At 41.0% G+C, this 12,337-nt stretch overlaps 1 protein-coding gene across 1 annotated transcript in view; it reads right to left on the bottom strand.

The window, feature by feature from the left end:
- herc3 (HECT and RLD domain containing E3 ubiquitin protein ligase 3) overlaps positions 1–12,337 on the bottom strand; it is a 45,410-nt gene that overhangs the window by 21,630 nt on the left and 11,443 nt on the right. Inside the window, exons 4-12 of the mRNA XM_080722206.1 lie at positions 10,207–10,283; positions 9,625–9,846; positions 8,890–8,981; positions 8,445–8,575; positions 7,417–7,568; positions 6,931–6,998; positions 5,993–6,117; positions 4,734–4,793; positions 1,570–1,681 (exon numbers count right to left, since the gene is read on the bottom strand). Coding sequence (XP_080578332.1) covers positions 1,570–1,681; positions 4,734–4,793; positions 5,993–6,117; positions 6,931–6,998; positions 7,417–7,568; positions 8,445–8,575; positions 8,890–8,981; positions 9,625–9,846; positions 10,207–10,283 — 1,039 coding nt within the window. The remainder of the gene's footprint in view (positions 1–1,569; positions 1,682–4,733; positions 4,794–5,992; positions 6,118–6,930; positions 6,999–7,416; positions 7,569–8,444; positions 8,576–8,889; positions 8,982–9,624; positions 9,847–10,206; positions 10,284–12,337) is intronic.

The raw sequence follows: 12,337 nt of genomic DNA, 5'->3' as shown, positions 1-12,337 counted from the left end.
AGCTCATTCTTCTCTGTTTTTTTCCCATGTAGAGGTGTGCAAGGTTTAATCATGGCTAAGTTGACGAAAATAAGGCTTCTAAAATGCTTGGTAGCCAATAGCTAACTTCAAGCTAACTTCATCCTCTTCCTGTACATGCACAAAGGAAAGTGTTCAGGCAAGTCATGGCTGCAGGGCTTCTGCATATACCAGCATATCTCTATGGGATTTTCTATGGTCACTGGGCGCCCTCTAGTGGTGAAAGGGGTGGCACTCAAAGAGTTAACAGTGAACATTTGTTCATTTTTAATTTAACAGTCTTGTGGCCCCTGACTTTAAGTAATTTTACAATTGTGCTCCACTGCCTAATCTAATTGAATACCCCTGCTGTACAGTGTACATGATAAAACGTTAAGGTGCAAGACGAATAGCAGCGCGTTGTACTGTACATGAGATTAAGGTGCAGAGTATCAGCTTGTGCCAGGTTCAACCACATAGTCCACAAAGGAAACAACAGTGTAGGTGCAAAAAGTGAGTTCTTTGTACATGTTTGCACATGTGACTGATTGCGTACTGCAAGTACCACCCATGCAAGGATAAGAAATATGTTTGAATACATTAAAAAGGTGTGGATTAACTAGGCAACAGGAACAATATTAGCAAAAGAATTCTGGGAGAGGCCTTTGGTGGTTTGGAATGAGGCCTGTGGTCTTTACAGGCCATAATATTTCAAGTTGGTTTGAGGTAAACCATCGAAACATAACATGACATTAGTGAACTAATGTTAGAGCTCATGACTCACTCCTTCATTTGGTGTCAGGGATCTGTGGGGGAAATTACTCAATATACAGTAGGGATGCCCTGAACACTGATCCAGTTAGTGCCTGCACCACATCAGCAAATGTAACCACTACATCCTACTGTAGGTTCAAATCCGGATCATATTATCTTGGTGAAACTACGATTACAGGTTAGAAACTTGGCAGACACAAACAGGTGTCACTTCCTTGTTTTTCCAAACTTACAAGGCAACCTAGAGTACATGGGTCAGGGACACCAGCAATATTACACACAAGACCAGCACCTGTTTGGATTTACAACCTTCCAGATCTGTGACAAATTTCAAGCTTTGGCGTGTTGTGTCCTTGGCTCGGAATATCTCATCTGAGTCATAACATAAGGTTGATGTCACTGTGCCCCCGCAGACCCAAACCAGAAACAGTATGGGAATACACGTGACATCACAGGGTCTGCATGATTTTGTTCTGTCACATACGGCTAAAACATATGTAGTTTTCACCTACAGATTGTATCCCAGTGATATCACGAGGTAAACCATTCAGCACAAATTTCTCAGTGCTATGGCTGTGAATGGAACATCAAATACTTTGAGTTCAAATGAGTGATGGAGTACTCTGATCTTGAACTTGTAATGGGCTCTGGAAAAGAGCATCTACCAAAGTCCCAAAATATAAGTTGAATATGCAGATGTGAACAATTACAACTACAATGCAGACCAAGCTACTTGGAACAAGGGAGTAGAAGTAGTAGTGTATTGTATTGGCTTCTAGATGCATCACTCTCAGTTACCTGCTCCAGAAGCCCTGAGAAAGATGGTTTGGAGAGTATCTCAAACAGCAGTCTGACGGAGTTGAAGTCAATGCCTGGGATCTTTGGGTTGGTCTTGAAGTGACAGTCATCACTGAAAGCAAACAAAAACATGATTGTTGTACATAAGACATAGCCGTAAAGAAGGCCCCCCATCTCTGGAGACACATTTGGGTCATCCTGGCCTACATGAACGTTCTGTCCTTTTGTATAAAAATGACGTGTTTTAATAAGCTCCATTTTTGTTGTACACTTCTTAAGTGGTCATTAATATGATATAAATAGACTCTGGGATGTTGTGGCGAGCTATTCATATAAGGACCTGTGAATGATGCTTTGGATTAGATAGAAGCCTTTTCTAACCTTACATGTGGCAGGACAAATGTGGGTGTGTTCACAGAAAAGGTAAACACGTTTACACATTTGTGCACTATCATACACACTTGCATGCATATTTATGGATTGCCCCGATCCCATCTCTCAGGATCGGAATCAGGTCAGATCAAAATATATATTAAAGGGATATTCCACTTTCAAAAAAGCTTTTTGTCATTGTATGGTCTAATCAGGCTTGTATGAACACCCTGAACAGTTTTTAATTTTCTTCATTCAGTATTTAGATATTTGATGTAATTGTTATCAGGCCCTCCGGGCTCAGGGCCTCTCCCCACACACACTCATTGTAACTTCAAACTCCATTTTAACCATGATAGATTCATTAAAAACACCCATTATTTTTTCTGGTGACTCATACTACCCTCCTAATATGTGAGCAGACCGTGTTTTATCAATAACGTTTTTCATGTATTTCTTATATATTTTTATTGTATTTAATTTTTTCCATTTTCCCAAAGAATTATTAAAAAATATGTGAAAAACTTTATTGAAAAAACACGGCCTGCTCACGTATTAGGAGGGTAGTATGAGTCACCAGAAAAAATAATGGGTGTTTCTAATGAATCTATCATGGTTAAAATGGAGTTTGAAGTTACAATGAGTGTGTGTGGGGAGAGGCCCTGAGCCTCGAGGGCCAGATAACATTTACATCAAATATCTAAAAATTAAAAACTGTTCAGGGTGTTCATACAAGCCTGATTAGACCATAAAATGACAAAAGGTTTTTTGAAAGTGGAATATCCCTTTAAGTTGTACATTGTGCTTTATCCACACCAGCTGTCATATAAACAACATACGCCATGTCAGGCATCAAATACTATCTGAGAATGAGAGCCGGGAATAGTGACTAATAGACGGTGCCCAACTCTACTACGCCTGATGGTAACTACTAGGCTATTCTTAATAACATTAACAACCAAGATGTGAGTGAGTCATCGTAGTGGCATGACCATTTCTGATATAGAAAAGCCTGTGGTTTAAGCCTCTCATTACTGATCAACATCAGACATCTTATACCCATCAAGGTGAAGGATGGGCCTTATTTACAGTATACGTCCTCAGATATTTATAGGGTTTGTTGTATCCAGTCATAATATTGTATGCACTAGACTAAGTCTAGTCAAGACTGTTTGCTAAACAAAAAACACCATCAGGCAACCACAGAGGGCATAGTCTTTACATTTGCTGTGCCTCCCAGCTGAGATATACCCAAGTAATTAAAAGGCACTGCTCTCTGAAAGGCATAAATCAAGCAAATTCATTCTGAATATGTCACAAGCCATCCTTGAATGGGAACTCCATGCACTCCTGAACTGTTCCCAGTCACCGATGTAAATAGATTCCCACATTTTCTTCCGGGAAGTACAACTAGGGTTGTTAGACACCACGGATGCCAGACGCTAGAAGGCGCTGTTCGCAACCTGTTTTTTCCCTGACTTCAAGAGAGCCACGTGCGTCTTTTGAGACAAACCGTACGCAGATCGGGGCGACGCAAAATATTCTAGGATTTTTCAAAGGTTTGTGAAAAACACCCTGAATGCTGGCAGTAGCAGATTAGACAATGTTTTAATTGTGAGAGTCAATGAGTTAATCATAATCATGGAATGGAACTATCCATTTTAGAAGAGTGGCCGTTTCTTTACAGTAAGTAAATGACAAGTCTATTTCAATATCTAATCAAGGAGCAATGATTGAAGATATCTCACCAATATTATTTTGTTTTGTTTTGAGAAGAATATAAAGTACTTTCTGGTCCTTTAGGATGCTAGTACAGGGATTCAGTCCTCATTCCCATGACACGATAGGCATCAGGTGATGATTCAGCTTCTAGCAACACTCACCTGCATTGGTGTTAAATGTGGTCTGACCCTCTCCATGGAACTCACTGTCAGTCTAGATAGTCATCTTTTCCAAGCTATCAGCAGTATGAACTTGATAGCATGAGATACTGTGTACATGTACACATTCCTACTTGTTTGCACATGTGCATGCGTGTGGGTGTGTGTATCAAATTTTGAGTATGTGACAGAACTAAATCATGCCGACCCTGTGATGTCACGTGTAAACCCATTCCCAAGAGTCACAGGAAAACTGGCGCATGAGCAAATAGGTACACAAAGTAATCTTCAGAGTGAGGATACTGAGGATTTTACAGTGTAGCATTGCTTTGAGACAACAATAACAAACCGGATGCATGATGACAGATTTAAGTTGTAAGGTTGTTTAACTGTGCAAACAATGAATCAATATATTATGTCATTACATTAGCAGCTTTTATCCACAATAGATATTAACAAACTATCCTTACTTCTATGTGTCCACGTGACAATTCCCCCAAATCTTTAAAGTTTTAAGATTTGTATCACGCAGCTCTGAAAACTGTGGATGCACAACACAAGTGTTTACAATAAACTAGGTCAAAGTGCAAGCCATTTAAGCTCTGCACATTCCGCAGTGCTCTCATGCAAGCAGCCACAATCTCCACACGGCAGCACTGCTGGCACGCCACAGCAGCAAGGACTGAGGGACGAATGATAAATGTTTGAAAATAAATAAATGACGCTAATAGTGTTGCCTGCTTTTTAGATTTTTGGAGTCGAGGTCTGTCTATCACTACTTAACTCAATCTTTTATTGGACTTTTATTGCAGTTAATAAGGAGTCAGTGTAGTCATCTCCTACTTTTCTCCTGACTGTCCCCCAATACAATGGTAGGGAAAATAAATAAATAATAAATAAGGCCTTGGGTACCTTTGGTCCAGAAAGCTGGCATTCCAGCAGGCCGTGGAGGAGAGCAGAAGTATGATGTCACTGTGGAAACAGATCAGGACATTTTTTTACTAAATTCATTTTGCCACAGGTAAGTATAGGGTACTGTTCGTAGTTACAGTGGAGTAAGTACTGCTGTATGTGGCTGAGACAATCTCACACGAGTGGCACTGGGTGTCACATTAGAAATGTGGTCCTCTATAAAGGGACCTACAACAGGTCACAGACAAAGTCAGAGAGAGAACGATAAGGCTGGCAGGGCACTGCGTTAAGAGGCACCCAGAACTAGTGGCAAACAAACTGACACCATGGTAGCCAATCCAGGGCATAGAAACACACAACCTAGGTGGATGGACTGCGGAGTGACAGCTTAGCTAACAACATTGTAGAGCTCAAGACCCTGATGTTAGATAGGAGAGTGCGGAGGGCAGCGATCCAGGAATCCCGAGTTGTTGTTGGCTAGACCAGTGGTTCTCAAGCTGGGGGTCTCCACGTGATTTTGGGGTGTCCCCACTGATGACGGTGAGGTGACAATTTAAGGACTTTTAAGACCTTTTAAATACCCAATAAAAAGATGGGGGGAAAATTAAGAAAATGAATTAAATGTAAAAAGACCATTACTGCATTAAAAGTAATAAAAAATATGAAATATAAAATACAAATAAATATAAAAACGGGTCAAACATTGGCCAAATTGTCAAATAAGAGAAAAGAAAGAGGCAAACATTTTGAAAATAGCTGATCTACAAGCTCACAACGCCTTGCGTTGCGAGGTGTTCTGAGATCTTGTAGATCGGCTATTTTAGATCGGTCAAAACTAAATGTAATGCCTCAACTCCTACAATTCCAAGTGCTTGTCAGCGTGGGGGGGGGGGGGGTCGTCTCCAATTCAAATATGATTATTTTTGGGGGTTGCAGCATGAAAAGGTTGAGAACCACTGGACTAGACCACACTCTCACATCGCAGATCAGCAATGTTACATTGAAGAGCTTAAATTAGACAGATTTCTCTCCAAAGACTGTGTGACATCCTTCTTCCGTACATAGACTGGCTAGTAAGGCTAGAATTGGGTTAGGTGAGCTTATGTACAGTATGTGAAAATGATAATACAACACAATCACATTATGGTCAAATATACACACAAACATACAAATCCCAAACATTAGTACTCTTTCTCCTTTCTTAAATACATCGGAACTAATGTATTATTTACAATGATGATATTTTATCAATGACTTACTTTGTGACACTAGAGTCTGTGTTGTCTATTAGTTTAATTCTCCATGAATTTAAGCTCTCATAGTTGATAAGAGAGATGCCTTTAGTGATGTTGTTCACCCTGAAGTCTTCTGGAGGGACAGAAGTCTGAATAGGGAAAGGGTAGAAACAAGATAAATTGTAATATCACAAAATAAAACTAGTAGTTTTGGGGGGCACAGCTCACTCAAGTAATAGACTGGTAAGTTGGGTAAAGGCATGTAATGTACCACCAAGGCTGGAGGACAGATCAAGAAAGCGCATGGATGAAGCTGCTTATTTTATGGATTAAATGTACAAAAAGCAGAATCCTTTCTTTTGCCCCAGTAAAAAAAAAATATTTTATGGTGCATCAGCGGATTTTATTGTTGGGTTGATTCAAGTCAACAAAATATCAACAAATACACACTGATTGTATTACTGGTCTGTGCAACATCACACCACAGCAGCGCTGGTGTGTGGAGGTTCCAGCCAAAGGGCACCACAAGGAATGGAATCAACAACACTTAAATGTTGTCATTTCCCATCAGTGCCATTCTATAGCTAATGAGGGACACAGGGAATAGAACCCATAAGCTGGGTAGTGCTAGTACCTTTCTCTATCCACAGAGGTAGCCAGCACAACACTCCATGTGTACTTCACTTTACAAACTAGGCTAGGCAAAAGCGAAGGCACCACTGCCTCCCTGTGGCATAATATGGAAACTGAATTCACACAAGTGATTCTAAATCTAATCCTTGATGTGGTAAAATGTATTTATCTCCTGTACAAACCACTAATTAATTTATCATCTTTCTGTTTAACCAATTAACTAATATTATTATCATCATCATCATCATCATCATCATCGCCACCACAACAAGTTTAAATTGTTGATATGTTTTGTTTTCATTTATAAGGAAAACCAACAGTGGTCTTACCTGCTCATCAGAGCACAATACAAAATTATGGTCTCCACCGCAGTTGATTTTGGTTATGGTGCAACAATCTATTCCGAAAAAGAAGAAAAGAGGAATACAAGAAAAGTGTTGAACTTTGAGAATACTATAAATAGTTGAGACAAAACACAGGTTGTCACAGGTTTCATTCCTTCAATGTGCATTTCTTTCATGAATAATTATATTGTTTTTTTTAGATTGATATTCATATGCATATGCTATATTGTTGTTGATATTCTGACATGTTATCTTGTTTATTATAGTGATTATATTGTATATTGTATTATCTGCTTGTGCTTTTTTGTAAGTCGCTTTGGATTATAAGCGTCTGCTAAATGCCTAAACTGTAAACTGTAAACTTCAAGAAATGTGCTTGAGGGGAAATATAGCCCATAAGCCTTGTTTGTACAACTGCCTGTGCTCTTTATTTTAATGAGATTTTAAAAGGCCACTAGCCATATATTTAACCTGTTCTCTGAGAATTTCCTGTGAGGTTGCAGCTCTTGACAGGAAATGGGCTTCTGGTGTCTCCCCGCATCCCTGTTCCCAGCTGCCCATGAAGGTTACAACCAAATGAATACATCATACCAGAAGAAGGCACGAACGCCAGGGTGTGGTGCCTGACAGGGAGAGAGGGGGAAAAAAAGACAAGAGAGAATAAGTAAACACAAGAGGTTTGTATGGTGGTACAAATGATGTTGGTCCCAGAGAGCCGCACAATTAGGGCTGTCACAATTATTACATAATCGTCTAATCGTGATTATTTGACATTATCGCAATTATTTTGTCATAATCGTGAATGTTGAAAAATGTCCGAAATAGTGGAAATAGCAGATCTACAAGCTCACAACGCGTCGCATCGCGACGCGTTGTGAGCTTGTAGATCGGCTATTTCCACTATCAAAGTTATTTTTTAAGCAGTAAGTTGTCAAATATGTCAGTAATTTCTTTGTATATTTAGGTTTTGTGTCATATCTACCATGTACAACTTCAAAGCCTAAAAGCCAAACTGAAATGTAATTGTCAACGACAAAAACACAATTAAATCGTTAATCGCCAATTATCGTCATGTAAAATGTCATATCGTGACAGCCCTACGCACAATGGCTGCTCACAGCTCCTTAGGTTGGGTTAAATGCAGAATACAACTCTTCACACTACTGGGCTCAAAGTTTAACTGTCTTGATCTTGATGACAACAGACCAGTCTACCCCACCCCTTGGTGACTGGAATGCAGATTGGTATTTGTGCTTGTGGATCTGCAATTCTTCTCCTACTGTAACATGCCCAAAATAAGGAGTAATTATTACATTAATATTTTATTAAACTACTGATTATCGCTAATTCTTTATAATCAATTAAATTGGTTTGTTCAAATAACTGTTTTATGCCTAGGTGCATGCAAGGAAGGATGGTAGGTAAAACTGTAGGTAAACGGATAACATGTATTCATGACATGTTAATATTTCCTAGGCAATATACTGCCTAAAAATTACCTGCCACACGCAATCTGGGACACCTCACTCCCCATCAGCTCCAGCACCCGTCTAGGCAAAGGCTCGTTGTTGGTCGTGTCATGACCCAGCTGACCCCGCGAGCCGTCCCCAAACGTAAACAAGCCTCCATCCTGTCAGACAACAATAGATTGGAGATTAATTCATTTTTGTTTTAGGTGTAGATCTTCTACACAAAAAAAAAAAAGTTGTGACATACTGTAGCTTTGCTATTAGAAACAAGTAAAATAAATACTTGTCATGCACAGGGACTCAGTCTCAAGGACATAAATCACTGGATAGGTCAGTTCATGACTGGTTGTTTTTGAGTGGTGATGTTGGCTAATCAGTTACATGCGCATATAAGATACGATTGAATGTCGGTAAAATATCACTGAATATTTTGTTTGTGGTGAGCAACAGCTGCGTAAATTTCTCCTATACATACCTTTGTGAGGGCAGCGGTGTGTTCATCTCCACAGCTGATGTAAACAACTTTCTGGGATCTTAGAAACTTGATGTGGCATGGCACGGCACGGTCTGGTGAAAGGCAGCACAAAACAGCAGTGTTAACATGGATTAAAGCAAAATAAAAATTCAACACTGGAATTTCTGGAAAAGTGTTAACAGAGCCTTGCTTTATAGAAAAATACCAGCCCAATAGGATTTATGGAAGATGCTTCTGAAAATGTATTCTATTGTTAGTTTGAAATAAAACTTAATTATACCTAAAATTTGCCAATTTACAAGCTCACAAGCCGTGAGCGGCGGCGGGTTGTGAGCTTGCAGATCAGCTATTTTCGGTGTGTGACATGCTTCCATAGAAGACACACTGAATTCTATGGCAACTGAGAACTTAAAACTTAAACAAGTGCATTGCAAACGCCTCACTGAACACATGGGTTTGTGTGTGTACTCCTAGAATTAATCAGGAAAACCTAAAGGATAAATGCTGAGGTTACTACCGAGCTACTTAATTCAAGGTCAGTTTAATCAATGATGTCAATTACATACACTAAAACTTCTGCAAAGAGCAGCAGTGGCAGCGGTAAGCTGCTGTCTTCATCGGCTAACATAAAAAGAAAATAGCACCAACATTTTGTTATTAGGACCACTGTTCCACATGAAACAAATCTCCAACTTGTGTCAAGTTCAACTTCACTTTATCAGCAGTCTATTGTACCTTGTTCATCATTCAGCCCCAGCTGCCCAGCGCTGTTCTTGCCCCAACCAAACACAGCTCCAGACAAGGAGAGGGCGAAGCTGTGGTCTCCTCCAGCAGTGATCTGAGCCAGGGGGATTCCCGATAGGGATTTAAGGGGCTGAGGGGTCAGCGTGCTGGGTTCTCCCTTCCCCAGACCTAGCTGGCCATTAGAGTTCTGACCCCATGTGAACAGTTGGCCATCTGAGAGGAAAGCAGGGACAATGCATTGATATGATAGTAGACAGTAGATCATGGAACATTCATACTGTTAAATCTAGATTTAAAGTAAGAAACCCAATACCAGAAGCTATTTTAGTAACTTTGAGACATGGTTTGTTCTTAACTCCTTTACTGCCATAAAATAAATGCGACTTTCACGGTTGACTGCCGCCATTTTCACACGTACATGCACGCAACAGTATTTGTTCCAAAGACTGAAAGCCTTTGACAGACTGTGCCGTATGGTACCAAACATGAACACCAGTTATGTCCTCCTAGTCTCTACCCCTAAATCAATTCTCAGGCTTGTGTTGATTTATGGAAGGTTTGTGCCTTTCTCACCTCGAGAAAGTGCGATGCAGTGCTCATTTCCACACATAACTTGAGAGATGCGATGCTCACACAGCTTTTTAATCAACCTGGGAAGAACAACACACATTGATCATCTCATGAGGGTAGAGCATTACCAAACACCTCTTTATCAGGGACTTGTTTTTGTGTCAATCAAGATCAGTATAATGCCTGATGTACTGTATGTATGCATCTTCGTACGACAGGGTCACGCTGTGAACACAACAGACCTACAAGTCCACAACGCGTCAAGGTTGGGCGAGATCGGCCATTTCCTGCACATGACACCTTTGTACGATGAAGTATAGACCAGGCTTAACAGCAATGGGCCAGTGCAGTATTAAGTATGCTGAATGTCAGCGTACTTGTGTGATCAAAAAGGACTCGTCTCTGTGGTCAGTCAATGCTGGCATTGCTTACAGTGTATTATAAACGTATATGTAGTACAGACAGACTTGAAAATAGGACTGGGTATGTTACGCACACACACGTTTTAAAAAGCCTGGTGTAGACCGGTCGTCATGTCACTGTGACATTACCCAACGAAAATAGCTTATATTTTCTTAACTTCACTTACTTGAGAATGTTGACATATTATGTCGGCACTGACCTGTACTGTAGATCTGACTTAAGACTTAATTTCACACAAGTGTGGGTGCTGGAGTTTGTTTCCCTTTATCTTCTCTCATAATCCCCATCAATATTCCGGTAACTATTTTCTATGAAACCTGTTATTTTTTATACTTAAGGTGGTGTTAACACATTTATCTCGGAATCTATCTCCAGATAGCATTCTTGTTTAAAACAAGCCCTTTTCTACAGACCATAAGAAAAGCTGCGGTTATAATTTTTCTTTACCGGGTGAAGGAAAAGATGAATCGTTGGTCGTTCCCGGAAGTAATCTGATTACATTTGGACTGTGGTGCGTTCATGGAGCCTCGAAAATAAGGTAAAAAAAAAACAAAAAAACAGCAGAATCTACTGAATTAATTACTGTATATACCCGGCAGTGGGTGTGTTAAAAATAACAATAATACGTTAAATAGCTCTATATTTTCACAGTGATTATTGCCATTATGTTTGTCCAGTGACAGGGGTCTCCACCATATTAGCACCTGTTGATTGCTGTTCGTGAAAAATAACAACAAGGCCCAATTAATTTAAAAGCTCTCATGACATGCTGTTTATTGTCATACCTCCAGACAAGGTCCCCCATTGGGATATCAGCGCAACCTGGCGCTGCAACAGAGTAAAACTCATAAGCTCCCGTACGAGAAATATCATTTGTCGGTAGGGCTGTCAATCACAAACGAGGGCACCGCCCCCGAGTGTATATAAGCCCTGCGGGCTATCATAACTTCCTCTTCCGCACCTCTGCTTACCTGCAACTAGTGTCGCGAACTCAGCCATATAAGTATAATTTTCTTTAAAGTTTAGCCTAAGCGTTGACTAGGAAAGTCGGCCACTGGCCATTAGAGATTATTCTCCTGTACGATTCTAATTCTATTCTTCCTAACAGTTCAGTCTTTTTCTTCACTTTAGCTTTGAGTCTTTACTTCTTCTCTGTACGTTCTGCCACGTGTATCCCTGCCTTAGCTTAGCTTCGCTTAGCTTCGGTTAGCTCACGATGGCAGCTCGTCGACCTACAGTTAGCAGCCTGCTAGCTAGGGTACCGAAGAAGTGCGGCCTTCCCAGCTGCAAAGGCCTCATCGCCAATGAAGATACACATCTGTTCTGCATTGTCTGCATGGGGGTAGGACACGCCTTGGCCTCTCTGTCCCCTCCGGCCCCGGCCACGGGGGTGAACTGTGCTGAATGCCTCCAGTACGATGTTCCAGCCCTCGAGGCACGATGCGAGATCGCTGCCGCAGGCTACGGCCTTCACACCACGGTCTTCGCCGGAACCCTCCCAGACACCTCTCCTCGTGTGCCGGACAGCGCTGAACGCCACAGCGCTGCTTCTCGCCACGTGGTTAGGCCTCCAGCGGCCTCGCCCTCTGCTAGCTTCGGTAGCCCCGTTGCTAGCGGGTCTGCGGCCCCTGTTTCCACTGCTGTTTCTCCGACGGGCTCGACTGGTGCCGTGCCCAAGAAGAGAACATGCAAGACCGCCCACGTTGTTTCT

The sequence above is a fragment of the Nannobrachium achirus genome, assembly GCF_963921795.1.
Source record: "Nannobrachium achirus genome assembly, chromosome: 3".
NCBI lineage: Eukaryota > Metazoa > Chordata > Actinopteri > Myctophiformes > Myctophidae > Nannobrachium > Nannobrachium achirus.
The sequence above is the reverse complement of the archived record's forward strand: the minus strand, read 5'-3'. Positions and strand labels throughout refer to the sequence as shown.